The sequence below is a fragment of the Pleurodeles waltl genome, chromosome 5 (genome assembly GCF_031143425.1).
Source record: "Pleurodeles waltl isolate 20211129_DDA chromosome 5, aPleWal1.hap1.20221129, whole genome shotgun sequence".
NCBI classification, from domain to species: domain Eukaryota; kingdom Metazoa; phylum Chordata; class Amphibia; order Caudata; family Salamandridae; genus Pleurodeles; species Pleurodeles waltl.
Window position 1 is genome coordinate 1,696,920,131 of NC_090444.1, and position 26,365 is coordinate 1,696,946,495.

General features: G+C 42.2%; 1 protein-coding gene across 6 annotated transcripts in view; it reads right to left on the reverse strand.

Annotated features, from left to right (window-relative positions):
* Positions 1-26,365, reverse strand: part of ITSN2 (intersectin 2) — a 1,003,157-nt gene that overhangs the window by 797,523 nt on the left and 179,269 nt on the right. For all 6 annotated transcript variants that reach the window (XM_069236034.1, XM_069236039.1, XM_069236035.1 and 3 more), the window contains one exon: positions 24,328-24,420. In XM_069236034.1, the coding sequence (XP_069092135.1) occupies positions 24,328-24,420 (93 nt within the window). The remainder of the gene's footprint in view (positions 1-24,327; positions 24,421-26,365) is intronic.

The window sequence follows — 26,365 nt, forward strand, 5'->3', positions numbered from 1 at the left end:
GGTGCCATTCCCTCCTGGAATGCAAATATTTATATTTCTAACTTGTACCTAAACTTGTTAGCTAAAATGATATACTTAGTAATTGAAATTAGCATATGATTCCTATCGTCTAAAAAAAACACCACAAATAATGCATAAAATCCTACTTCTGCTTTCCTGTGTACAGTATATTCTGCAGACAATGAAGGCAGAAAAATATCGAATGGGGTCATATCAAGGGAGCAGGAACTTTAGAGAGGCACACAACGGGTGCCTGTTGTCCCCATGGTTGTTTGTCCTGACAATGAAGCCTTTCACTTGCAAGCTCAAGGTCCTCTTTGAACAGTTGGGTGGTGGAACTAGGGAGCTGCAGACACCCTGTATCCTTGTATGTGGATGACATCCACATTTAATGGGACTGAAAGAGGCAATGGCACCATTGTTTGTGATACCAGAAGAGTTGGGAGCACAATCAGGACTTCATTTAAGTTAACAGGAATCTCTTATCTCAGAAAGTTTGGCTGGCTGCCATGCTGGTGCAAACCTCGCTGTTGCTGGTGATGCCCTGCCAAACTGACACAAAGATAGTTGAGGACAATGGTAACGAACTCCGAAACTAGGTGGCACATGATGAACACTCAAATTGGCTGATAAGGGGCATACAGGGATCATTAGATTTCTGCGTGTAGCTGCCGATGGCGGTATCAATAGCAATAAGAAAATGACTGCGCTACCTAGGTGCCAATATCTGTTTCAATGAAGCCTGTAAATAACCCCAGGGATGTATCTTAGCTGAGAACGGCACTGAACACCTGAGTTAGAAAAAGAAGTAGAGTTTACATACACGTATGAAGAGGGGGGACTAGGTGTCCCATATATGGGAAGGACACTGCCTGGTGGCCCAGCTGCAATGTGCAGCAGGTTAGTTTCATCACTGATAAAGAGCTGCTGGGTGGACGACTACAGGGGAATGAGCTGGTCAAGTGCCTACTCTCAATATCTGAAAAAGTCTCTGGTGTCACTTAGCTGGTAAAATATATAAATATTGTCCAGAAGAGATACTGAATGTCAACAGGTGATCAGATACCATATACAGGAGACCTGTTTATGTTGCGATTACCAGAGATTGCACATTTAGAACACAACATAGATATTTCAAAATGGAATGGGGATGGATTACACTTGGAGACATAAGAGGAACAGGTGCCCTGGCCTTGCAGGATGTAGCAATAGAACTCTTTCATGTGGATGGGATTCATTTTTTCCAATATCACACCACACAAAGAGTGACCCAGCTAATATGGAGCAATACACAAAACACCCAGCTAGGGCCATCCACTTTGGGGACCCAGGTTACAGCAGATCAGTGTGGTGTTGTGTTGTCACCAGACTATCTCGCCTTAAGAGGTGACACCAGTAAGCAATAAATGAGACAGTGAACACAGTGGGAAACTGAATGTGGGACAGACATCACAAATAGCCAGTGGGAGCACTCACACGCAAAGTATCCTGCAAGGGTAGAGTCCAGTTATTACATTTTAATTTCATAGACCGCAATGCTGAACAAAATTAACCCTCCAAAGGCTGCATTATGCTCTGAGTGCTGGAATTAGAGGCTATATGTTTTCATTTAGTATGGGAGTACCTTACTATACTGAGATACTGGAAAAGAGTAGTATCTAGAATAAAAACTCATTAATAACAATTACATTGCTCCCACAGACTTGTTTGATAGGCATAAATTCTATCACTTCAAAATATACATTGAAAAAAAGGCTTGTAGTTTTTGCCTGTTTTTTAAGCTAAGAGACAAACGGCAATTACCTGGCTGAGCACGAGGATGCCCACATTAGGAAGCTGAATTAAAGAGGTTGCTGACTGGACTCTGACTGACGAAATAAAAATGGAACTTACGAGAAAAGATGAAAAATTACAGGAGAGTCTGAAAGTTTGTAAAACGTTGGCCAGAATCTTGGTTTACCCGCCTGACATGAGACCCCTGTGAGATTGCCACTGTAGTACTCTTTTTAAATAATTGTCCACATTACTGAATCAACGCAGCAACGTGCAAAAGAGAAATCACGTAGTTATGTGCCTTTCCTTAAAAAATGTGGACCCAATAGAAACAATGTACACAATGTGTTAAATGTTCATTAAATTGTAAAATCAATAAAAAAATATATTTGAAAAAGATAGAAAAAGTGTTACATCAGCAAGAGGTTTGAGATACATGTAGACTTCAAAGTTAAAATCAACAGGAGCGTTGTATCCCTTAACTACATAATTCTGGAACTATGTCAACACTAAGTACTCTTAGTTTGAAGGATTTTCTGCTCTATAACACAAATAATAATTATTTCACATGTATATCATATAATAATACTGATTAATCTGTTCAAAAATAGCACGTGCTGTAACACAATGATTCAAAACGCACGTTTTCGTATCACCCCAACCACGAGGGGTTGTGTCAGCTCCAGGGGTTACAGAATTGCTGATACAGATGTCAGAATGGCGTAGAGGGACATACTGGTCAGTAAACTTGAATGTGATGGGCAATGAACACGGGTTGCAACCGGGTCAGAAGACTGAGCCTAGCCATAAAAGTGTTGAGTCCACTGCATCCCAAGGACCTTCCTGTGGTGATAAAATTAACTGCACAGAGAATTTCATCTTCCTTAACTACCTTCAACAGTCTCTTCCTGCGTTAATGAGAAGCAGACTCATGGGAGAGGAACATTTTATACAAAACCTTGCATGCTGTAGTCTGCAACTCTTTCGATCGCTTCGAAATTTGTAGTAGGAAACGTAACCCCATTTTATATAATTAAAAGAACATTACACTGACACTTGCATTATATCTGTAGTCTTTCCTGTTTTAGGCTTAAGCCTATATCAGCCGATAAACCTCGCTGAAAAGGAAATAGCCATTATCAGTGTGAAAATAAACATTGATAAGCACCGGCACATCCAGAAACTAAAATTCTAGTCGATAAAAAAAAAGTGAGAGAGAAGGTGTAATTTATTATTTTTTCTTGGAGGGGTCTATACAAAGTTACTTTCAAATATAAGGTCTAACTCTAGTGGGCCTGCATTTTGTTATCATTAGGGATGTCACTAAAATAGCGCCCGTTTTTCCTTTACTTTCTTACTGTTCTGTGTGCTTGGTTTAAATATACATTTGGATTTGGAAGCATGTTTACTGCAAACAATCTGGGTGCATTAAAATCATATTTCATCCTGCTGCGGTGTTTCATTCTAAATACTAACTGGGGCACTATCACATTTCCCACTGACAAGGAATGGTTAAAAACCCCTTTGATACGTCTAGCCCATTTGCTCACATGTATGTATTGAAAGCAGGTCAACTGCTAAACAAATCCAGGCTTTGAAATTCAATGTGAAGTATAGTGAAAGGTAGCTGTGAAAAGTGTGGTTCCAACATGTGCGTGGGATAGTGTTATAAAAATGGCCCAAGACTTTCTGTGTCAAAATAGTATAACAACAAAAATGCATAGTTGAAAGTTATCGTATTGTCATGTGTGATACGAATCAGTTAATGTTATCTTTTTACCCAATTACACTTTACTGATGGGGTTTTTGAACCCATATATACAATGTTAAAAGCAAAACTTAAAGTCCTGGAATAAAATGTAATGTCTGTTAAAAAGTCTGGACTGGCTTAAAGGATCACAGGTGGTAGCTATGAATACCCATGCAGCAACAGTAGGACCACTTCACTGTAATCATGCATAGAGAGCAGAAAAGCAGTGGCAAGAAAGCGCAAACATCAGGTTTCGGGAGTTTTAGAATTCAGGGTAACAAATTAACCTGGTGTAATTCAACATTAAGTTACTATGCTGTTGGCGGGGTATTAATATTAAATAAGGGCTACGTAAATGGGTCCATGGATTTGTTTATCAAAATATTTGATTTTAACACATTCTTACTTTCTTAATTCACTAATAGTCCTGTAGACCTGAGTCCTGAGAAAAAGTGTGAGAAGTGATGAGATGTGAGAGAGGACAGGCGACAGTCACTGTGAGAGTGCAATAAAAAGACTACTACTATGCGAAGCACGGTCTACCATGGGTCCACTAGACAAAGTGCCACTGGGAAAACACTATGTACTATGAATACTTCTTTAAATTGAACGTGTGCATTATAGTAATCACTACAAAAACATGTTTTGTGATTTAGGTAGCAGAATAAACATCAATTTCAAAATATTTATGTTGGATCCAGCACTCTTTGCATGGTCACCACTGATTTTGTTTGTCTTCCTTTGGCTTCTTCTGCTGAACACATTTTTGTTGGCTTTTAGGTCTCTGTACACTTCCCTACTAATCAGTGCAAAAGTGCTTGTGCTGTCTCCTTTAAACATGGTAAAATTTACCTACTCCTGATTAGTACATTTAATTTACTTGTACGTCCCTAGTATATGGCACTACATGTACCCAGGTCTTGTAAATTAAATGCTACTCGTGGGCTGCAGCACAAAGCCTTTTTATAAACATCTCAGCCCTGTCACTACAGCCTTCAGTGCAGTTTTTAACTGCCATTTTGTCCTGGCAAAATAAACATTTTGCCAGGCCTGAAGCTTCCTTTGTAATACATATATATAACCCCTAAGGTAGGGCCTAAAGACTCCTAGGGCAAGGTGTATGGTATTTAAAAAGTAGGACATGTGTACTTAAGTTTTACATGCCCCATAAGTGAAAAGCCCCTAAACGTCGTTTTTTCCCTTTTGTGAGGCTCTCTCTCCCATAGACTAACACTGGATTCCATTATGACCTTTAATAAGAGTTAACTTCAGATTGGAAGATGGAGAAATTATGTTTTTCACTCAAATGAGCGACAACAAACCAAGGACTCTGCAAAGAGGGGCAGCAAGTCCCAGAAAGCTTTGGCGGGAGACAGGAAGAATCAGGCTACACCCCTCCCCTCATGCTACACAGTGCTTGAGGGCTCCTGTGTGGGGGTGGGTGGGTCAACAACCCAAGGACTCTGCAAAGAGGGACTGCAAGTCCCAGAAATCTTTGGTTGGGGCAGCAGGAGCCAAACCATGCCCCTTACCCCACGCTACATAGAGCTTGAGGGGGCTCCCACTGCAATAGAAGCAACTACCAACCAAGGACTTTGCAAAGAGGGACTGTATGTCCTAGCAGCCTTTGGGCCTGGTGTCGGGGTCACACCCCTTTCTTCATGCTACATAGGGCTGAAGAGTTCCTGCTGCATGAGACACGTCTGGGCAGTGCCCAGACAAAGCCGGGCCCATATTTGCCTGGAAAAAGATGGGTTGGCCCACCCCGATAGTTGATGTGAAGCATAATGGTGTCCCAGTACTTTTCATTCCTTTTTTTTTCTTCACCAACCCACTCATGTGCTGTCCGATCAAAGCATGGAATGCTGCCTGCGGTCCTTGCTGCCACAATATGTTAACTAGCAGTCCAACTCAGGGATCCTTGGGGGCTCATTGTAGACCCGTGTTGGTTATCAAAGTTTATTGGTTTTGCAAATCAAATCAAGATCTGATCCCTGTTCTGCTTCTGAACAATGGGGAAGAGAAAGACAGGCCTTGATCAATCCCAAACAAATGGGCAGACAAATACTGATGGCTTTTCAGCATGGGCAGTGGGAGTTATATTTATAGAGATCGAATTGGCCGAGTGCCATCTATCACTTGCTGCAGATGGCCAAGGTTCAGTACTAGACTAGCAGAGCTACCACAGGCTCCTGGTGCTGGTGGGTTACTGTGAGCCTTGGCCGAATGACGGTGGCAGTCGAAGAGACAAGTCTTGAGCTGCTTCATGAAGTCCTTCAGAGAAGGGAAGGTAGATAGGTGAAGGTCATTCCAGGACTTGGTGAGGGAGATGGAGCAACTTCCGAAACAGTTACAACGGATGCGGCGGACGAGGACATGGGCGGGGTGGCTGAGTGGAGTTCTCTGGTCGATCGGTGGAATGTTAGACACTTGTTGATGTAGGTGGGTCCAGAGCTGTGACGTGCATGAGGAGCTTGAAGAGGCATCTTTACTAGACCGGGAGCCAGTGGAGAGCCCTGAAGTGAGGGGTGATGCTGGTTCTTCTGGGAAGGTCGAGGATGAGTCTTGCTACCACGTTCTGAGTAGTCTGGAGGCAGTTCAGGTGCTGTTTTGTGGTTCAGGTGTAGAGCGTGTTGCGGTAGTTGAGTCGGCTGGAGATGAGGGCCTGGGTGACTGTCTTCTGGATAAAGATTGGGATCCATTGGAAGATCTTGTGAAGCATGCGGAGGATGTGGAAGCAGGCAGAGACGGCGTTGATCTTTTGCTTCATGGTCAGTTGGGAGTCCAGGCTGATTCTGAGGTTGCCTATGTGGCTGGTCAGGGTGGGTGGGGGCCGAGAGCAGCAGACCACCACGTGTCGTCCTGGGGGGAGGGCGTGTTCCTGAAGATGAGGACCTCAGTTTTGTCTGAAATGAGCTTGACGAAGCTGGTCTTTATCCAGGAGGCGATATCGGTCATTGTGTTTTGGAAGTCAGTTCTTGTGGTGGCAGTGTCGTCTGTGAGGGATAGGACGATCTGGGTGTCATCGGCATAAGAGACTATGTTGAGTCCATGAGTGTGAGTGATGTCTGCCACTGATGTCATGTAGGTGTTGAAGAAGGTGGGGTTAAGGGAGGAGCCATGTGGAACGCCACAGATGAAGTCTTTGGGTGTGGAGACAAAAGATGGTAGGTGGATCCTCTGTGTTCAGCCGGAGAGGAAGGAGGAGATCCAGTTGAGTGTATTGTCGTGGATGCCAATACAGTGGAGTCTGGTGATGAGTGTGGTGGGAGACGGTGAAGAAGGCTGCTGATAAGTCGAGGAGGATGAGAGCAGCTGTTCCTCCAGGTCGAGCAGGCATTTGATTTTGTCGGTTGCTGCTATCAGGGCAGTCTCTGTGCTGTGATGAGGCCGGATTGGGATGGGTCAAGCAGGTTGTTGTCTTCGAGGTAGCCCGAAAGCTGGCGGCCAATAGTATTTTCCAAGAATTTCGTGGGGAATGGGAGGAGTGAAATGGGGTGATAGTTTTTGAGTTTCATGGGGTTGGCTGAGGGTTTCTTCAGGAGGGGCTTGACTCCGGCATGGTTCCAGGCGTCAGGGACTGTCGAGTGTTGAGTGTTTCTGTGAGGAAGCCTCTGATTACTTCCTTTCCTGGGCTGTAGAAGTGATACGGGCAGGGGTTCAAGGGGGATCCGGAGTGGATGGACGTCATAATGGAGATGGTGTCTTCGGTAGAGAGCTGCTTCCAGTTGGTGAACCAGTGGGGGAGGGAGGGCTGGGTTTAGGGGTGGAGGGGGTCGAACATGCTGCAGATGTCTGAGATCTTGTGGTGGAATTAGTTCGATAGTGTGTTGCGGAGGGTGTGGGAACGGTGAACAGTGTTCTCTGTGGCAAAGCGGCAGGAGAATTCTCTGACAATGCTGAAGAGATACTGAGGAGTCTTGGTTTCAGTTTGTCTCATGGCCACGATCCAGAATGCGAGCCGGCATTCACTGATCTGTTGAAGATAAGCAGTTTTTTCTTGGGTGTATTTCCTCTTCCAGTTCCATGCTAACGAAAGGGTGATCACCAAGGACAGGCGTAGTCAAGACAGAGAGGAATTCTGCCCTTATCTGGGAGTCCATCAACAAGTTATGCTCTGAAGGGGGGTTGTGTGGTGCCCCTTTGGACAGCAACATCTTCATAGAGCTGACCGCTGATAAGGGGGGGATGGTTCAATGAATGCCCCATGCACGACTGAGGTGGGGTCAGTACAGCAACACCTCCTTGTCCCAAATCAGCAGCCCAGGACTGGGCCATTGCCCACACCAAATCTATCAGATCCAACTCAAGGCTGATAAACTGGAACTTAGCAGGGTTAACTGCCAAACTAAAGATCAAGGACTGGTTAACTTTTGTTAGCAAGTTTGATATTATACTCTTCCAGGAAACATAGGTCACACATGATGTTTCTCTAAACGGATATATTTGTTTAACATGCAAGTACTTCCATCCACCGCAGGTCATGCAAGAGCAGGACTTTCCTCTTGGTATAAAACCACAATCAACTGTAATGTTAAGGTCCTAATATGTGAGGGAGGGAGCTTTCAGGCCTTTGATCTGACATGCAGCAACAACTTTGGCTTAGTACTAAGGATAATCAACATTTTTGTTAATTCTTAGATTTTGATGAAAATGTCCTAAATAGAAAAAGATCACTGGATTTTAAGTCAAACATCTTTTTAGCAGGTGATTTCAAAGCTGGGTCGCCCGGTGTCACGTTTAATTTTGGATATCCCCTACTGAAACCAGAAATAGAGCCTTACTCAGCCGTTAGATTCAAATGTTTGAATGTTATACTCTTATCTACCAGCTACAACCTTCAGAACGTCATGCATCAGTTACAAGAGGGAGTGACAGCATATGTTGACTGAGGTAGTTCTTCAACAATAGATCATATATTCACTCCTAGACATATATTAAATTATGTGCCCGAGGGGGAGGTGCTAGCCAGTGTCCACAGCGACCATAACCCTTTAGTACTTTCCTTTGCTGCCCCCAAAAAAATCTGCAAGATCTGTATGTCCTAGGTTTCACTTGTTAAATAAAGACCAGGTCAGACGTTAGTGTGGCGGTTTGTAAAATTGAAGTCGTTTTAGGCAGGGAACATGATAGATACCCATCTTTCACTGGAAGACGACCCTGCCACAATAGTAGAAACTTCAGTTAGTTAAAATACAATATCAGGGCTTTACTCTTGAGACCAGCTAGGAATAGAATCAATCAAAAACTGCCCTGATTTGATGAGGTATGTAGAGCTGCAAATGTCAAGCTTAAAGGGGAGTTGAAGTATAATCAGAGGAATGGAGAAGTTATAATTTAATACAGGTGTGAATATGAAATGGCGCTTAAAAAACAGAAGGCTGACTAAAAACTGGGAAAAGCGGATTGATTCTTGTAAGCTAAAACATGCTCCAGCCTTTTGGAAGCTAGTTAAAGATAATTTAGCCCCTAACACCTCTAACTTTAAGTCTGAATACTGGCCCTGTAGAGTGGACAAAATATGACTTAACTAATTAGGAGCTTAAATTTCCATTAGATATTATTTTTTCTCTGGAAGAAGTGACAGGTGCCATACTAGCCAGCCCTTTTACGAAGGCTCCAGAGCCAGATGGCTGGTGTTCCTATGTACCTTTACAAGGATAACCTTGATTTTTAGGCTCCGCTCCTCACCTACACTATCAATGCTGCATGCAAAACTGCCATACCAAGCTCCTGGCGCTCTGCAATAACAGTACCCGTTTTAAAAAAGGAGTACGCTTACAAGCCTAAATGTTATCGCCCTCAGACACTCTACTGTAAAACCATTGAGAGAACTGTCTTACAAAGAATGATGCTGTGGATTGCAAAGAACAGCGTTTTATCTGCAGTATAATATGGATTCAGGCAGGATCTGGGCACTCTTGAACAATGTCTAAATCTGAAGCTACTAGTAAGCAAGTATAAGTTTACCAAACGTAGCTCATTACATCTAGGATTTATGGATCTCTCATCTGCATTTGATTGTGTCAACAAATCAAATTTTTGGGACATTTTTTCCGACATTGAAATAAAGACCTGCTAGTAGACTTTTTGAGGGTCCTGCATACTGATCCCTCTGCCTCAGTGAGATACAGGGAAGGGGTGAAGGCACTAGGCATTTCCCACTCAAGTGGGGGGGTGGGGGGGTTACAACATTGTTGCGCAACGGTACCTATCTTGTTTTCACTGTATGTGAACGGAGTGGAACCAGTTTTAGTAAATAAGGGGCTTGATGTCCCTGTAGTAAACATAAAAAACCTATCCTAACGCTTTTATATGCACACAATAATGTTCTGCTTGACAGAACGTCAATCAGCTTCCGGAAGCTTCTTGATACATTTGTTAATTACATGAATAGTTTGAATATGAAGAGCTAATCTCCAAAACTTTTATTACGGTATGAGGTCCCAAATCTGTAAAGGTGTGCTGTATGAATATCAAAAATAGATCAATGGAAAAAGTAAATCAGTTTCCATACTAGGGTTTATTATTCTACCACGCCTGTATCTGGGCACTTTGTGTTTCAAAAAAGAAAACCTGTGTTTTACAATTCATCAGTACTATTTTCTCTTTCTCCTGCCCTGGGGAAAAAAGATGACTAATCCACTGTTGACAAAAGGAAATGTATCCCCATTCTAACACACGGTGCAAGCAACTGGGGCACAAGGATATGGATGCATTCAGGTAGAATAAAATAGTCTGTATATCTTTACTGAGAGCCCTATTGAGCACTCAACATTTGGGTACATTCAAACTAGGCTTGGATTATGTGGAGGACCTGATCAAAATAGCCCCACTGTTACAGACATGCTGGATTTAGACTAATGATCGGGCTGCCCTAAATAAAGAGATCATAAAAGATTGTCTCTCATGTGATCACTGGGACAGAATAATTTGGCTCCAATACATCAAGGACATTACTAGTGCCCTAGAATTTCATTGTGCATTCGAAAGTCCCACCACCCTAAGAAAGCCATTAAAAGGTTGGCTTAGAGAGAGCATCATGTCCAAAAGGATGGCAGAGAGGGAGGGGAAGGAAAATATGAAACCCTCAGTGAGAGTACTGTTTAGTACAGACTACGTTTAGAGTGAAGGCACACCTGGACCTGGTTACTGACATGTGAAGAGTTCACTGCTGACAAGGTTCAGACTTGGTTCCATTAGATGGATGCGAGGACCAAAACAAGGTATAGAATATTTGTCCTAGTGAGAAAGTCTCCCGTCAGTCTCTGTTACAATTCACATTTTTCTGTACATTTTACCAGCCGTTTGCAAAACAGTTTTTATTCAGTACCCTGAGCAGACTTAATGTTACCAGAGGGAGGCAGGGTCTTTTATGTATGAAATTACTGAGCAGTCTTGAAGTACATGTTGCTGTAAGCTCATTTTGAAAATGTGCAGCAAGACACTGCAAATCCATGATTTTTTAAATAAATGAATTTATTTTATATTGGGTAAGCTGAGTGATTTCAAGCGGTACTATTTGTCTCCTTCATATTGGATTACTATATTTAAGGATGTGTGTGTATTTATTAGCTTCATCAATCTATTTGTCTGTTTTCAATACGACTGATTAGTTGATTAAGATTTAAAATGTCAATTTGTTTTTCTTTTTTTAATGTTCTTGTCATTTTTTATGGCCATTTTCTATGTGGTCAAATAAAGAAAGGAAGGAAGAATCCTAATAATAAATCCTCTTTAGTGGTGAAGCCAGATTTTATGATACAATTTTTAAAAAGCCACTTTAGAAGCTTGGCAGTTTTCTGGCCAAACCAAGGGTGCCTTCCTGCCATTGTCCTGGATCACATGACTTGGAATGGCTCTTCTGTTGTGGGCTGTGTATTGCTCCCAAACAGTGAAACAAAGGAAGTCTTTGAGTGAGGTGAGAGGTCCTTCCTGACAGGAAGGCTGGTGAGGAGGTATGATCTGCCTTCATTTCATTTCAAAGGGCCCCGTCTGCAGCACACACAGAGGAACCTGACATCAGAACTGCTCTTGCATTAGACATTTTATAAACAAAAAGGGAGAACTGACCAGAACCAGTTTTGGGGGTAGGCAAGGGAATTCCCCCACACAAAGACTGTCACAAGGTTTAAAAATGGCACCTCAGAACCTCTCTTCAGAACACTCCTGGGCCTGTGGAAGATTCAGCAGAAGGCCTACCCTGATGTCTTAAGAAGATTGGACCTGCTTGCCTTGAACCAAGCCTGCTGAAGGGACACCAAGGGTCAGTTGGCTGACCTACTCTCTGAGCTACAGAGACACAACAAGACAACACTGGCCGATACCCAAGGACCCTTCAGCAGCCTCCACTGCCGCCAATCCTGTACTACCACCAAGACCTCTGACCCAGCACAACCCACCCGCAACAACACACCCACACTGAAGACCCTGAAATGCATCCTGCGCAACGTCCGCTCCCTCCACAAACATGTCACCGAAATCTGGGACCTCCTTGACAGCACCACCCCAGACGTCGCATTCTTCACCAAAACATGGACCCACACCACCTTTGGCCCGGACATTGCCATTGCCATTCTCCAAGGATACAAGATCATTCGGAAAGTTCACCCCAGCCGCCCTTGGGGGCGGGAGGGTGAAATCTCCATCATCCACAAGTCTAGCATCCAACTGACTACATATCCCGAAGACCGCACAAGCCTGATGGAACACCTCCACTTCAAACTTCAGACAAATCCAACGTCCACCATCAGGGGAACACCCATCTACCGCCCACCTGGGCCCCACGCACCTTTCTCCGACTCCATCACAGACAGTATCACTGCGCAAGCCATCGCAGCCTACAACTACACCCTGCTGGGAGACCTCAACTTCCACCTCAAGACCTACAAGACCCCAACACCGCATCCCTCCTAGACAACCTCCACAACATAGGGCTCCAACAGATCGTGATGGACACACCCTCAACCCCATCATCACAACAGGAACCACCGCCACCTTCAGCCACACCTCCAAACTTCCATGGACCGACCACCGCTGCATCCATTTCACCTTCAACACCCCCACCATCATCAGATCCCAACACCAACCATCCCGCAGAAGCTGTGCAGGAATCACCGATGACCAGCTCACCGCCACCCTCGCCAACTCTGCCCGCCCATCGTACACAACGAAGACCCGAACATCGCAGCCCACACCTTGCACAAATGGATCGCCGAATGCGCCAAAACCATAGCGCCCCTGAAAAAGAACACCACCACTCACGCCAAAAAAGCCAGCTGGATCACCACAGAACTCCGAGAATCCAGATGTACATATTGACGCCTCAAGAAAATATGGAGAAACACCAAATCTACAGAAGCCCAAATCAACTTCAGAGCGGCCACCACCGCACACCACCATCTCATCAAAAGCACCAGAAAGAAAGCAATACTAGGAAGAATCTCCTCACACGCACACAACAAGGAACTCTTCAGCATCATCATCAAGGAGTTTGCCCAACCCAACAGGGAAGCAACGGACATCCCACCCTCACAAGATCGCTGCAACAAACTCAACACATACTTCCACCACAAAATCAAGACCATCTTCAACTTCAGTGAGGACAACCTACGTGCAGAACACCCTCCACTGGAACCGGACACCAAAAAAAACAACAATCACCAATTGGACCCCCCTCACCACGAAGATACACTGAAGACAATGAGGACCATACACTCTGGGCCCCCCATGCCCCCACCACATCTTCAACAGAGCCGCTGAAACCATCGCCCCCAAGCTCCGTCTCACCATCAACCGCTCCCTAGCAGATGCCTCATTCCCAGACGACTGGAAACATGCCGAGATCAACCCTCTCCTCAAGAAACTCTTGGAGTACCCCACTGACCTCAAGAACTACAGGCCCATCTCCCTGCACCCTTTTCCAGTGAAAGTCGTTCAGAAAGCCATCAACAGCCAACTCGCCACCTTCATTAAAGACCACAACATCTTCGACGCTTCCTAATCTGGCTTCAGAACAAACCAGAGCACTAAAACAGCCCTCCTTGCCGCGATGGATGACATCCGCTCCCTGCTGGACAAGGGAGAGACTGACGCTCTCGTCCTGCTCGACCTCTCGGCAGCCTTTGACACGGTCCCCCACCACACCATGATATGCAGACTTCACAAGGCCGGCATCAGAGACAAGGCCCTTGACTGGATCTGATCTTTCCTCTCCTGCAGAACTCAACGAGTAAGACTTCCCCCATTCCTCTCGGATCTCACACCTACCATCTGCGGAGTTCCCCTGGGATCCTCCCTCAGCCCCACACTGTTTAACATCAACATGGCCTCACTAGCCGCCATTGTCAGAAACTACGGACTCAACATCGTCTCCTTCACTGACGACATCCAACTCATCCTCTCCCTATCCAACAAACCCAACACAGCCAGATACAACTTCCACAAAGGCATGGGAGCAGTTGCCAACTGGATAAAAAGCAGCTGCCTACAACTCAACGCAGACAAAACTGAGGTACTCATCATGAGGCCTCAAACCGGAGGGTGGAACGGCTCCACCCTTGGAAGCCACCCCCCCCAGCCCCACAAACCAAGCCCGCAACCTCAGAATCATCCTGGACTCTAAACTCAACATGGACTGCCAAAACAACTCACTTGCATCCACCTGCTTCCGCACCCTCTGCCTCCTTTGCAAGACTGGACTACGGCAACGCGCTCTACACCGGAATTAACAAGAAATTCACCGGCAAACTACAGAACGCCCCCGCCAGACCGGTACTCGACCTACCCCAACACTGTTACATCTCCAAGCACCTGCGTACACTACACTGGCTCCCCATAGAGAAAAGAATCACCTTCAAGATCCTCATCTACGCACACAAAGCCCTCCACGACACCGGACCAGCCTACCTGAACAGGTAACTCAATTTCCACATACCCCACAGGACCCTACGCTCAGCCCAGCTCTCTCTCGAAGTACCTCACATCAGAAAAACAAGAGCCCGGGGTGCTCATTCTCCTACCTCGCCACCACAGCCTGGAACACCCTACCGCCCCCACCTCAGACAGACTACACCCCTCCTTAACTTCACAAAAAAGCTGAAGACATGGCTATTTAGAGACACGGATATCTGAAGAACCACCGCACTGATGGATGCTCGACGCCCCGCCCCCCACCCCACACCCTCAGCGCCTTTAAAACCCTCATGGGTGAGTAGTTGCGCTTAACGAACGCTGATTGATTGATAAGCTTGCAGAGGCATCCTACAATTGCCCAGATGACCAGCAGCAAATAAACCTGCCTAAGCCCTGCTGCTGCCCTCTGCTGGAATGAGTCCTGAGTCTCAAAAGGAGCCTCCCAATTCCTCAGCCCTTGGCTGGCATCAGGGTGTACTTACTCCTGAACAAAAGGTGAAGGTGCCAAGGTTTTGGCCTCCTTGTGACTGCAAAGTAACCTTTTGGCAGTGAGAATCCACCACCTAAGACAACCACCAACATGAAGTTCCAGCAGGACCTGGTCTTCACTCCAACAGTGACTGTCCAAGCAAGACCTGTACTTCGCACTGACACTGACTGCCTGCAATGTGATCAAACACAGCTAAGCTCCAACGAAGACCAGCTCGTTGTGTTAGAGCAACGACCATCCGCAAAGCTGGATCTGTTTCTTGCACCAACAGCATTGTCCTCACATCCTTCACCATCTCGAACAGTACCCCTTGTGTTGATCTTGAGATAATTAGGCAAATGAAACCAGGCACGGTAACCAGCACTATAACAATGAAAAAAAAGATGAATGTTACTATGTTGTGAATCCTATGTGTTACTACCTACACTATTGAGAGCATAGTGGGAGCACCCTCTGGCAAACGCACTGGAATAGCTTAACCACTGAGGTATCAGGAAGCTAGTCTGATATAGTGCAGGCTATCGTGCATGGCAGGATGGTGGTCAGAGTCAGCAGGGCTGCATTTCGGTCACAGTTCACTGCGTTCCAGGATAATCCCAGCAGAACTGCTCCTCTGCCAAATGTAGCACAGAGGCAGTTTATATAATGAAAGCACTGCTCATATCACACTGTGTCAGAGGTGCAAAGCTGATGCAATGATTTGTCTGTAGCTTCAGAGTGGTCTCCAACGGACAATCATTATGCAAGGGCATTGTGTTCTGTGCACCTAGCCTAGGACGGGATGTACAGACTGCATGGCAGCAACACTTATGGGGAATAAGCTGCATGTACAGTGTTTTCTCAATATTTATTGCAGAAGTGTAAAACCATGTTATAAGTCACCATTAGAAAAATACACCACGCTAAAATGTGCACTTCCAAATGAAGACTCAGCAGGTTCAAGCGTGCTTCACCGCAGTGATAGTAAAATTAATTGCCTACCAATTTTTTTTATGTGCAGTTGCTTTCTATAGGTTTTAAAAACATGCTGAAACTTCCTCTTTGGTTTCTTACACACTGGATAATACGCACATTCATAGGGTTACCTTGGGAATACTTCTATAAACTAACGTCTTTTTTTTTTTAATCACACTCTTTGCTTGATTTTCCTGTAATTATTCATTCTCTTTTGGCAGTCACCATTCAAGGTAGATTTACAACTTCACAAGATGACCTCTTTCATCTCAGCCAATATATTTATTATCTCATCAAAACAACAATACTGATTTGAAAGCTTTTTCTATTTAAATTTGACTGTTTTGTAATTTCCTTGTTCTCCAAAAACATATAAAGTGCATTAGGGTTCCTTTAGGGACTAGTAATTACTTGCCACTACTTTGGAAACTAATGTTCTAATTTATACGCACTAAGGAAAACAATGACTGGTCATTACATATTTACAAGCTTTTTTGCTAGGTCGCTTTCAAAAGGGAACTATATCACTTTCTGCCAAGAACGTATCAAGCTTTTTTTTTCTTATTTTCTATGTCCCAAGGCTTGTCGGTTTCTATCACATAACTTCTAAGATGGGATGGGGGGGGTTGGTGGGGGATGGGAGTTTGTAAAAAAAATAACATCTGCTCAGGCGTAGTATCACTCCAAGTTTATCAACCATAGAAAACCATTGGTTCAATAGAAATAATAATGTCATTGCTTAAAAGGGCCTGCTTCCAGCTTGCCCCTTACAGAAAGATGATTTGATGTGTCAATAACAAAAAGTTGCAGTTTTGTCATATATGCCCTCTCATTTCCATCTATATGGGTGCACTAAGCTTGTTTTTTTATGAAACGAAATTAATATAAGATTTCTCTCTAGTGTGGCACACCTCTCAATCAAACATTGTTGAGTTTGATTAGATTCAGTTAACAGATATGTATTCATAGTTTATAGGTAATAGTTGTTTTTGACAGTTAAAGTAGAACACTGTGGTAAGCTTCCATCTAGAAGAGCATCACACTAACAGGTCCATTTTATAGTAACAAGACTATTCACTCATGATTAAACTTATCTGGCAGGCCGTCAATCGCACTAGGGCTCTGATTTGCACTAAAGGGAGCCAGACTGTCTTCCATGCCAGACAATACAGGAATAGTGGCAACGGAACTGCCCAATCGCAAAACGAAAAACAACCAGAGAGGACACAGGAAGATCAGAAATGAAGCTGCCCTGGGAAAAAACCTTCTTCCACAGAGATAATCTGCAGAGAGTAAGATGTCAAGTGACCTGAGCAAAGGCTGGGTTATCATCAGGGGAAATGACTCCTGACATCTATGGAGAGACTGCACAAAAATGAGATCATTTTAATTTAAGATTAACACTATGGAACTGACACTCAAATTCATATCATCAAGTGTTTTCATGTTTAAAAAAGCATTGCAGAAAGTGAAGCAAGATCTGTTGCTATGAAGGACTTTAACGCTCAAAAACCAGATGTCAACAACAAACCTGCTGAATTTCAGAAGCATTCTCTAGAATTACTAATTCAGCTGCAGGACAGGCTTAAAGGCCTGAAAAATGCAGAGGCCTTCAATCTGAAATTGACGGGATAGCTTGCTGCTGGCATACCTGGGATGTTAATGAGACAAGTGGAGGCTTTCCTCAAATGTGAATCCTAATGGCGTCAAGTGTACAGCATTCTGAATGTGGTATCCACTTTGGCTGTTTTACATAAGGAATCCGTGAGCAAGGAGACTGTGCGACTGGTAGCCAAAAAGATTGCTGGTGTTTACAGAAGTGAACATGACTACAGCAAGGAGGAGGCAGTTACAAAAATGCTGAAATACTTGGGACACTCCTGTTCCCAGTAAAACAACAGGCAATAGTAGTTCAGACAATCTTGTAGCTTACACAGGTCGAAGTGGCTGAGAAACTTTAGAAAAGTCTCTGAACCAAACTGACTAAAGAGATCTCTGGCTGGAGTTGCACATGACTCTCATACCATTCAGTGATGTAGTTTTGGAAGCTGAGGTCCCATGGTATGTGTGTCGGTTTGCCCTCTGCTTCCTGGTGGGGCTTGAGGCTGCTAGGCTAACTGTTTGAAAATATATGTGAGAGACCAAGAGCGAGAGAGCGAGAGAGCGAGAGAGCGAGAGAGCGAGAGAGCGAGAGAGAGAGAGAGAGAGAGAGAGAGAGAGAGAGAGAGAGAGAGAGAGAGAGAGAGAGAGAGAGAGAGAGAGAGAGAGAGAGAGACAGAAAGAGAGGGAGAGACCGAGAGAGAGGGTGTGTGTGTTTCTGTATGTATGTAGGTCTGGTCGTTGTTGCTCGGTTTTGTGTCTCTTGAAAAGTTAATAAAAGGCATTTTGGAACATTAGACAAGTATTCGCCCTCAAGTTTTGAATTTGTTTCAGGCCATCCTCTGCTTCTTTATAAACTTAATTTCCTGCACAGTCGGTCAAATGAGTTCTACTTCTCCCTAAGATGGGTAGACTAGCTAAATTAGCCATGAATGTGGCAGAAGTGGGAGAAGTGATCCCAGGCTTTGAGCTCTATAACTGGACAAAAACACCCAACCCCACCAGAGAATGGTGAATATAATTCTGTTGTCATACACAACTGAAGTCAGTCTGAACTCTCTGGATTCCTCATAAAGTTCCAATAGCCCACTTTTAAAAAAAATACAATTCAAAGCCTTGCTATGGATGTGTGCCGAATTTGGCATTCAACACAACATATCGGGCATCCGTGCTTGAAACAGGTTTGTGCTACTTTGCCATAACCCTTGCCTATTAGACGAGGAACAGAGGCCATGGTAAGCGTGGGCAGCTGTATTCCAGAACAGAGAGTGGTTGAAAAATGGATAACACACTCACGGACATCGTTGCAGAGTATATCAAAGATGTATTTTAAAGTAACTGACAGAGGATTTACGAGTTGACCTGGTTATTGTATGAAGCTCTCAGTTAAAATCAGTGTTTGTATTTCAATAGTATAAAATATTTAAACACAACAATAAGGGTAATCTAGATATCCTGCAATGTTGGCAAGAACTTCAGGAGTCAGTACCACATCTCAAACTAAAGAATGAAGACAACCCAGTACTTTAGCAAACAATATTCCACTCTGCTACATATAGCTGACCACATCCCAATACATAAACTGTACTTTCAGGTCGAACCTTAAGGCACACAATCAAAATGTGCTTACAGATATTTAAAACATGTTTTTGAAGGTCCCCTATCCTAACATTCTAGTAGTGTAGCTGTGGCCTAAAGAGGGGAAATAGCCTTTGGTGAGAACATACTTGTGATCCATCAATCAAAGTGACTGCAGTAAGGACTCCTGCAGTGTACTATATGAGGCGTCTCTGTTCCAAAAGCCACAAGAAATCAATTGCTGGACCTTCAAGACAATTAGAACTTATCCACAACAATTCAGCGTCACCCTTTCACTCACAAAATGTAAACAGCTTTGACAATAGTCAATAAAATTACTGCTTTTGTGATCATAATAAACATATTGTGTGGAATATATATTTAGGACTTTTACAAAAGCTAAGAAAATAGGGTCAGAGGTACCAGTAGAAGAATGGCTGACAAAGATAAAACCCCACTCCTCTCACCCTCGAGTACAGAGACATAAGGCTTTAACCTTTTGCCTTAATTTCATTCTTAAGTAAACTTGAAATCTATCACAAACTACTGTAAAAGCCCTAAATTGTAACCTCAGCTGAGGTCTGACATGTTGGGCTAAATACACCAAACAGGTGTTGCTGGCTCTTCCACATGAATGGAAGTGAAAAGGTGTTGTTTAATTATATGGAGGAACTCTACTATTCCAGGGCCAAGATAAAATCACCTTCAGCACACATAAGTAGATAAGGATCGCCAATCATGTCCAATCCTGTCTTAATTCAGAAAGTCATGGAAATATGAGTTGGAATTCAGTAAATTATAGTCACTGCAAAAAACTAAAGTACAGACAAACCTAAACGGAGGGTGACTGCAGGCTCCTTCTGCATACTCATTAAAGGTGAGCATGTTGGCTCACCCGGATTACTCATATGCCTCTGACACACTCGACAATGAGGTTTTTCTGAACATATTAAATATCCTTCTAGAGCTCCAGGGCAAAGTGCTGAAATGGTTTTAGTTTCTATCAAATGGACCCCAGACTGTAGATGATGGGTATCCATTTCTGTCTGGGCACTATCTACAGTATAGTTTGCCAAAAGCTGTTCATGCCCACTAAATGTTGTCAATCTGTATAAAGAACTCTTGGAAATGATACGGCCTCCATAAGATTTAACAATTAATTCAATCTAACAACAGAAGATGTGCATATGACTTAGGCTACAGATAAATATATAGCTGCCCACTAATTTAAATATAACCCTGAGCACTCTGCTTTACTATTTGTCTGGACGGTCCATTCTGTACCAGTTCATGAGCGGTCCTTAAAGTTTGTGCTGAAATGAATGTCACCACAATTAGCCCCTGTGAAATAGTTTGAACTCCAGTTTAGATTCTAAACTCATGTATCATCTTGTCACTGCAAGCTGTGATTATAAAAGAGAAGGGGATTTGCATTTCTCTCTGCTTCAGGGGAACATCCTTTCTTTTATGTTTAGTGAAAACTGGAAACTAAGAAATCGTTTTTTTTTTTTTTTTTAAAAGAGAAATATCAAAACATCAGTTTCCACTAAAGACAGATGCAGTTATTTAACTCATTACTCTCACTCAGATGGATAGTGGAAGTATATATTTGTGGATGTGCCCTAGTCCTCTGTAGCTCCTCTAAAAGATTTACTTTATGCTACTACCTATCTGCTAATGCAAACTTGCAAGTTTCATCACAACACCACAATGCCATAATCTCACGTTTACCTCACCACCAAAGCCAGACCAACATTTTTTCAAAGCCAGTTTGGGCTATGGAAACGTTCACATGGGGCAGGAGCAATACCTACAAGGTAAGTGATAACCTATTGGGATCAAATGACAAGTGGCAGTATAGTTTAACAGTCTTTGTCAGGGGGTTGTTCGCATTCAGAGCCAATGATTCATCCATCTAGATCACAACACCCCAGTTTGGGAGAAGCAGGCGCTGACCTGTAACCTAAAAGAATAGATATACAATTCTCCTTATGAAGTTTTATGTGGTATTATTTAATCTGAGGAAGCGGGTAAGAAACAAGCACACATTATGGTAAAATGAGGCATCTATTTCAATCTAATATAAGAGGTTATCGGCCACTATTCTGCTCCTAAAGAGGCGGTTGGTGAATAGGTGTGAACTTTACATCTTCAGAACTAACATTTAGGCCTTATAACATAGTTAAGGATATTTTATTTAATGCAAAGACACATGAACGATATCTATGTGGTATAACCACTTCTCTAAAAGAATGTTGTACCAAATTTAATTGATGATCATTGAAAGACCGACAGTAACATGAACATTTGAAACCCATTAAAACACATGCACTTGTCAAAACTCTACAGGTTTAACCCAGTGGTTCCCAGCCTTTGGCTGCTGTGGAGATCAAAGGAAAAAAATCATACTTTTCAGAAGTTTGTTTCCAAAGGAAGAGTGAAGCAGCAAGGAACATAAGAATAAAATATAGTTTCAGTGGAGAGTGAGCAGAAAATAGCCGCACAGCCAGCAACGGTTTTGAAAGATAATAAGAGAGAGATAACTAGTGCAGGTACTTCCTTGGCTGAACACCTGCAGAATAACGAACATTTCTGTTTTAATCTCAATTAAAAATACTTTCTTAATATTATGTACTAGGAAGGTTTTCCACTTTTGATTCTTTGCTGTTCTTGTGGACGAGCATGCATAAAGTCTCTGCTAATACTCAAGTCTTAATTGTCCTTGTTAGCACCTGCACCATATTCTTAATGAAAGCAAAAAGCAGTTGAGTGTCAGTATGCTCACTTCCCATGATTCTTTAGAATGCTGCTTGATAATTAAAAAGTTGCAACCAAACTGTGCCTTTGTAAGATGTGGGGTAATTAAATTTTACCTGAAAGCAAATCTTTGTCTACTGCACGAAGAGCTTTTTTCAAGTTTACATTTGGTGTACTGCAAATAGGAAAACATTTCGAGATCAAAAGGGAATGGTCTTGAGTTTCTCCAAGGAGTCAGTACTGTAATGAATCAGTAATGTAATTCTTAAGCAAAGGATATCATTTATGCACTCTTATGGCCTATTACATTTGCAAGAAAAATTTATTGCACCACTATTTTTAAAATTGTCGACTGAAAAATATGAGGAACATTATGCATATTTTTACATCCTCTTTTGATAAACATTTGCTATTGTTTACAGACTTTTTAAAGAATTTTTTCGTACTTTATAAAGAAAAAAAATACCAAAATCACACTACTTAATATCTGGATTGAAAAGAAAGGATAGTATGGTTGGGTAACTAAATTGTAAAACAAAATTAAAAATTTATTTTACTTCTTTATGATTTAATTTCCTTAGGAGGAAGAATGGAGCATAAACATTAGTGACAGCTTGAGTGGAACATGCTTTATTTTATGGAAATAAAGTAATCATACAATAAGAAATTAAGAGACACTGCTTAGAATTCCTGTGCAGCACAGGGAGAGACTACTTGAGGTGATAATGAAAGAAGGTGGGTAAACAGGTTCCTCTACAGTGTAGACAGGGCAGGGTAGGTCTTGGCAGAACATCAGCAGAATACACATACCCAGAATCCTTATAACAATCTAAAACACTTTTCTTCAGTCTCATGAGAAATAAAATATATTTCTTATTAATATTAAGGAAAGATTTGCAACTTTTGCAGCCTGCATATGTTTTTGTAGAAGAACATGCTGCCTAAATCGCCCCTAATACTGCAGTTGAGGCAATTTTCCTTATAAGCCTTGATATATATCATATGAATGATGAAAAGAAAAGTATGGTAAAGTGTCAGAATGCTCAGTTCCAAATGTGGACAAAAGTATAAAAGATGGTTTACATTCTGATTTATATAGAAAACTAAATTCTTCTTATAATAGGGTGTTCTTTATTTTCAATTGAAAATAAAGAAGAAACGCAATGGCTTGTACAACAACAAAATGCCCAAATTAAAAAGACACCAGACAATCTGACAGCAGGAATAAAGAGGAAGCCTCAGCAAAGTAACAATATGGCATATTAAGAAAAGTGTCAAAAATAGGATATTTGACAAGTAGTATTTTCTAAGAAAACTTTTTCTTTTGGGGGATTTTTATTTAGCACTTTCTGTACACAACAAAGAATTGTTTTCTTTAAAAGTAACATGTCACGCGTATTATAAACAATTCACAAACTTACTTTCAGATCACATTTTAAAGCAAAATGTGCTGTTTTTGAAGGGCTATGCCTCCTTCCCAAAATGGCATCTGCGTCAACAAAATACTCAATGCCACAATGCTTCCAGTACCAGTTTCTTTCCCAATTGGGTGCAAAGTGCAAAATCTTGCAAAAATTGTAATTTTCATTTGCATATGTATTGCTCACACCTGGTGAAAGCTGTTCATACAAAACTGCATACCAAAATTGCACAAAATTGTACACAAAAACATTTTAACACATTACTCCACCTTTTTTAGCACACAAGTCATATATAATACGGAGCAGAAACACAACTGATACCCACTCACATTAGAATAAGGCCTAGAGGGTCATCTACACATGAAGTGTTCGGTTGAAACCAACGGTCACAGAAAACACTGCCATGCAAAGTCTGATGGATGCTATTGGATTCAACCATTAGCAGTTTCAAAATGATTTTTAAACCAGAAAACAGCAAAAATGCAAGTGCTGGCTGGTAAGATAATGCTTGTAGATAGTGTATATATTTAAAAAAAAAAAACAGGTTGAAGTTTACCTTTAAATAAAGGTAATGTAATCTAATGCCTCTACACAATGTTTAGAAGAGACGGTTCACAACAGGCCGACGTAACCTATCAGTGACAGGATAGAATAAATTGCCATAGAAACAGATTAAAAATATAAATAAAACGCTTCTGTATTGTACTGCATTGTGTATTGCACTCTGCCACCTGTAAAATGATCAGAGAGAGGTGCACAATAGACCAGACAATGGATGCTCTCACCACAGAAAATGAGACAATATACTGTCACAAAATTAAACAGATGAATATTTAGGACAGCCTGAAATATTTCAGGAATATTATCACCAAGATTAGTTTTACCAATGCTTTTACAATATGAAATTGTGTAACTTTCAGAACCAAATTTCTGTGAAACAAGTGCTCACCTAAAGGCGTCCCAAACCAAGAAATAAACACCTACTGCAGGTAAGTGCAAAGGTAAGGTATTTAGAAAAAAATAGGTCCATATAATTTATCAACACACTGCAACATGGTTTGAAATTGTTCATGAAAATACCAATGGTGTACCTGTAATGTATCCTCCCACAGGTTTGAGGCTGTCAAACTGCTTGTCATGCTTGGCCCGTTCTTCCGTGGTAATGGTCCACATGTTCGGACCACCTGAAAAATGTACAGACATTAACCATCGCTAAATGCACCTTCCATAATAAACATTCAAAGTAATCTCATACAAATATACGGATGTTCCCCAACTTACTGGTTCACAAAACTTAATTCACATGTACTCAATGTTCTTGTTCTTGTATACAACACAGGTGAGATTTTGGATTAATAATTTGGGAAGAGGTATCTCATCAGTTTAACAATAAAGTTTTATTTATTTTACATTTTTATAAAATGGTGCTCAACCGCAGGGGGACAACAGGAAAGAAGACTTTAGAAGATCTTGGGGTTGCAGGACAACCCATTATAAGAAACATCATGAAACACAGACAGTGGATGGGCGGGAAAAAAATCACTGGCGATTTAACATCAGCCACTGCAGAAGACAATGCGGGATTTGTCTCATAGAATGATATGTAAAGAGTAATTTCTAGGCCACAGGTACTAAGAGATGAAAAAGGAAGAGAACGACAGAAGGTTGTTAAACATGGGAAAAGACAGATATTCAAATGTAAAATTAATTTTAGTCTAAAAGGGGAAGTTTAGTAATAAAAAAAGACTCCTAATGATCAAACTCAAAATATGGGATTGACGTTATGAATTTTGAAGGTTTTGAGTTGAAATGCACCAAGGTAAGTCACTGGTTGCAAATGAACAGGTCCGGTGTGCAATTTAAAGCACATTACGGTTTTAAGTCAAGATGCTGAAGCCAGTGAGAATCCTGCCAAGTAAGGTACTTTGAGTTAAGGTGCTAGCTGAAATACTTCGTTTTAACACCAACAGCTCCATAAAGGACAAATCTGAAACTATACCCACCAAGTTTGTTTTCTCACTGGGGTAATTTTGCCACTTTTTCCTGGTTTCTCTTCAGGGGTGTGGAATTTATTAAAATATCTACTTGTCCAGGGGACAGGTTGCTTCTCAAATCTACTTGTCCTGTAAAAAGATCTACTTGTCCCTTTGGTGCCATGTAGTGTGGCGACAAATTATGGCAGCAATTAATAGCCTCTCTGATTATGCCAGGGCTACTACCATAGTAGGGCTTGAATACTTGGAGTTTCAATCCCTACTGTAGCAATTTCCTTATTTTGCCACCTTTCTGCAGATCTGCATACTGGGGCTGGAGGAAGCAGTAAGCAATAGTTCCAGGGCTGGAATGCCTTTGAGTCTGCAAACCTACTAACCTGCATGTTTTAAAGATTTTTACCAGCTTCTCTCTAATATTTTCCCATAATAAGAAAGGTTGGACATTTACTCCTGATAATGGCAGAATTAGAACTTCTTCCAGGGTTGGGAAGAAAGTGGCTGGAGGGAAAATGAACTTGCAAATTCTCAATAGATTTTCACATGAGCAAATCTACACATCGTATTTACCCACGGTAAAATACAGTTCACAAATATTTTATAGGGGTACGACATATACCATGGGTGCACTTTTGTGACTTTCTTTAAGAATTTGGGGCCACAAGTAGGTAGGTTCAGATTTGTGACCTGCAAATTGCAAGTCGCAAATCCGAATGTAGGATGGTGTCCTTGACACTATCTGTGATTCGCAAGGGCTTCGCAAATGCCCACATCATGAATAATAATGAGGTGGGTCGCAATTTGCGACCCCCTCACGAATGGTGGCCTGCTGGAGACAGCAGACCACCATGTCTGTGACTGCTTTTCAATAAAGCAGTTTTTTTTTTTTTTTTGTAATGCAGCCAGTTTTCCTTAAAGGAAAACGAGATGCAAAACAAAAACGAAAAATGAAACGTTTTCGTTTCATTTTTTCAGAGCAGGCAGTGGTCCGCAGGACCACTGCCTGCTCTGAATTTTTTTTTACAGTGACATTCACAATGGGGAAGAGGTCCCATGGGGATCCCTTCCCTTTTGCGAAAGTGTTAGCACCCATTTGAAATGGGTGCAAACTGCGATTGGTTTGCGCCCGCGTTCGCGG